General features: G+C 61.6%; 1 protein-coding gene across 1 annotated transcript in view; it reads left to right on the top strand.

The window, feature by feature from the left end:
* The window catches only part of BOP1 (block of proliferation 1), a gene marked incomplete at both ends in the record, with an annotated part of 3,098 nt that overhangs the window by 606 nt on the left and 1,509 nt on the right, over positions 1 to 983 (top strand). The window contains 2 exons of the mRNA XM_010138650.1: positions 33 to 134; positions 289 to 567. Coding sequence (XP_010136952.1) covers positions 33 to 134; positions 289 to 567 — 381 coding nt within the window. The remainder of the gene's footprint in view (positions 1 to 32; positions 135 to 288; positions 568 to 983) is intronic.

The following is a 983-nucleotide window of genomic DNA, read 5'->3' as shown; positions in this document are numbered from 1 at the left end:
CCCCCCTCCCCCACAAGTCTGTGTCCCCCCAGCCGGCCATTGACTTCTTCACCCACGAGGTCATGATCCACCCGGTGACGAATCGCCCGGCGGACAAGCGGAGCTTCATCCCCTCCCTCATCGAGAAGGAGAAGGTGAGAGGTCTGATGGCACCTTGGAGCACCAAGCCAAGCTCTGCGTGTGCTGCAGCCTTGCTGTTCATCCTCACTCCTCCTCTGCCTCCTCCTCCTCCTCCCCAAGCCTGTGGCATCCTGGGTCTCCCGGGGTTGACCTCTCCCTGCCCCACAGGTCTCCAAGCTTGTCCACGCCATCAAGATGGGCTGGATCAAGCCCCGTAAGCCCAAGGACGACACACCGACATACTATGACCTCTGGGCCCACGAGGATCCCAACTCCATCCTGGGCCGCCACAAGATGCATGTCCCAGCCCCCAAGATGAAGCTGCCTGGGCATGAGGAGTCCTACAATCCCCCACCTGAGTACCTGCTCAGCGAGGAGGAGGTAAGGGGGGCGCCTGAGCCCCAGGAGACCCAGGGGGAAATGCTGGACACAGGGGGAGCTCAGGCAGTGCCGGGACCCAAGCAGGAGATGTGCTGTGCTGGCAAGGGAACCCGGGAAGCCCTGCAGACCACATTGTGTTGAGATGAAGTGAGCAAATGAAAGCAAAGGTTCCTCAGCCCCTTGAATGTGAAAAGAAGTGTGGGGCCACCTCCCAGGAACAGGGTAGACGGGGAGGCCCAGCCTCTGAGCTCCGCTGCTGCAGGGTCTCCTGGTACAGGGCTCATCCTGCCACGCCGCATCCAAAGGCACATTCAGCCCAGGGGCTGGGGGGCAAAACCGGGCAGGTTGAGGAGGGCTTGGCTGGAGGCAGACTGGGGATACTGGGGCAAAGGGGGTGAACACGGTGCCTCATGGTGCTGGCCACTGAGAAACCAGCTCAAGGCTGGTTCTTACTGGGTTTGAGGGGGATGTGGCAGGAGCCT

Source organism: Buceros rhinoceros, unplaced genomic scaffold (genome assembly GCF_000710305.1).
Source record: "Buceros rhinoceros silvestris isolate BGI_N320 unplaced genomic scaffold, ASM71030v1 scaffold36916, whole genome shotgun sequence".
Lineage (NCBI taxonomy): Eukaryota > Metazoa > Chordata > Aves > Bucerotiformes > Bucerotidae > Buceros > Buceros rhinoceros.
This window is presented reverse-complemented; position numbering and strand designations above follow the sequence as displayed.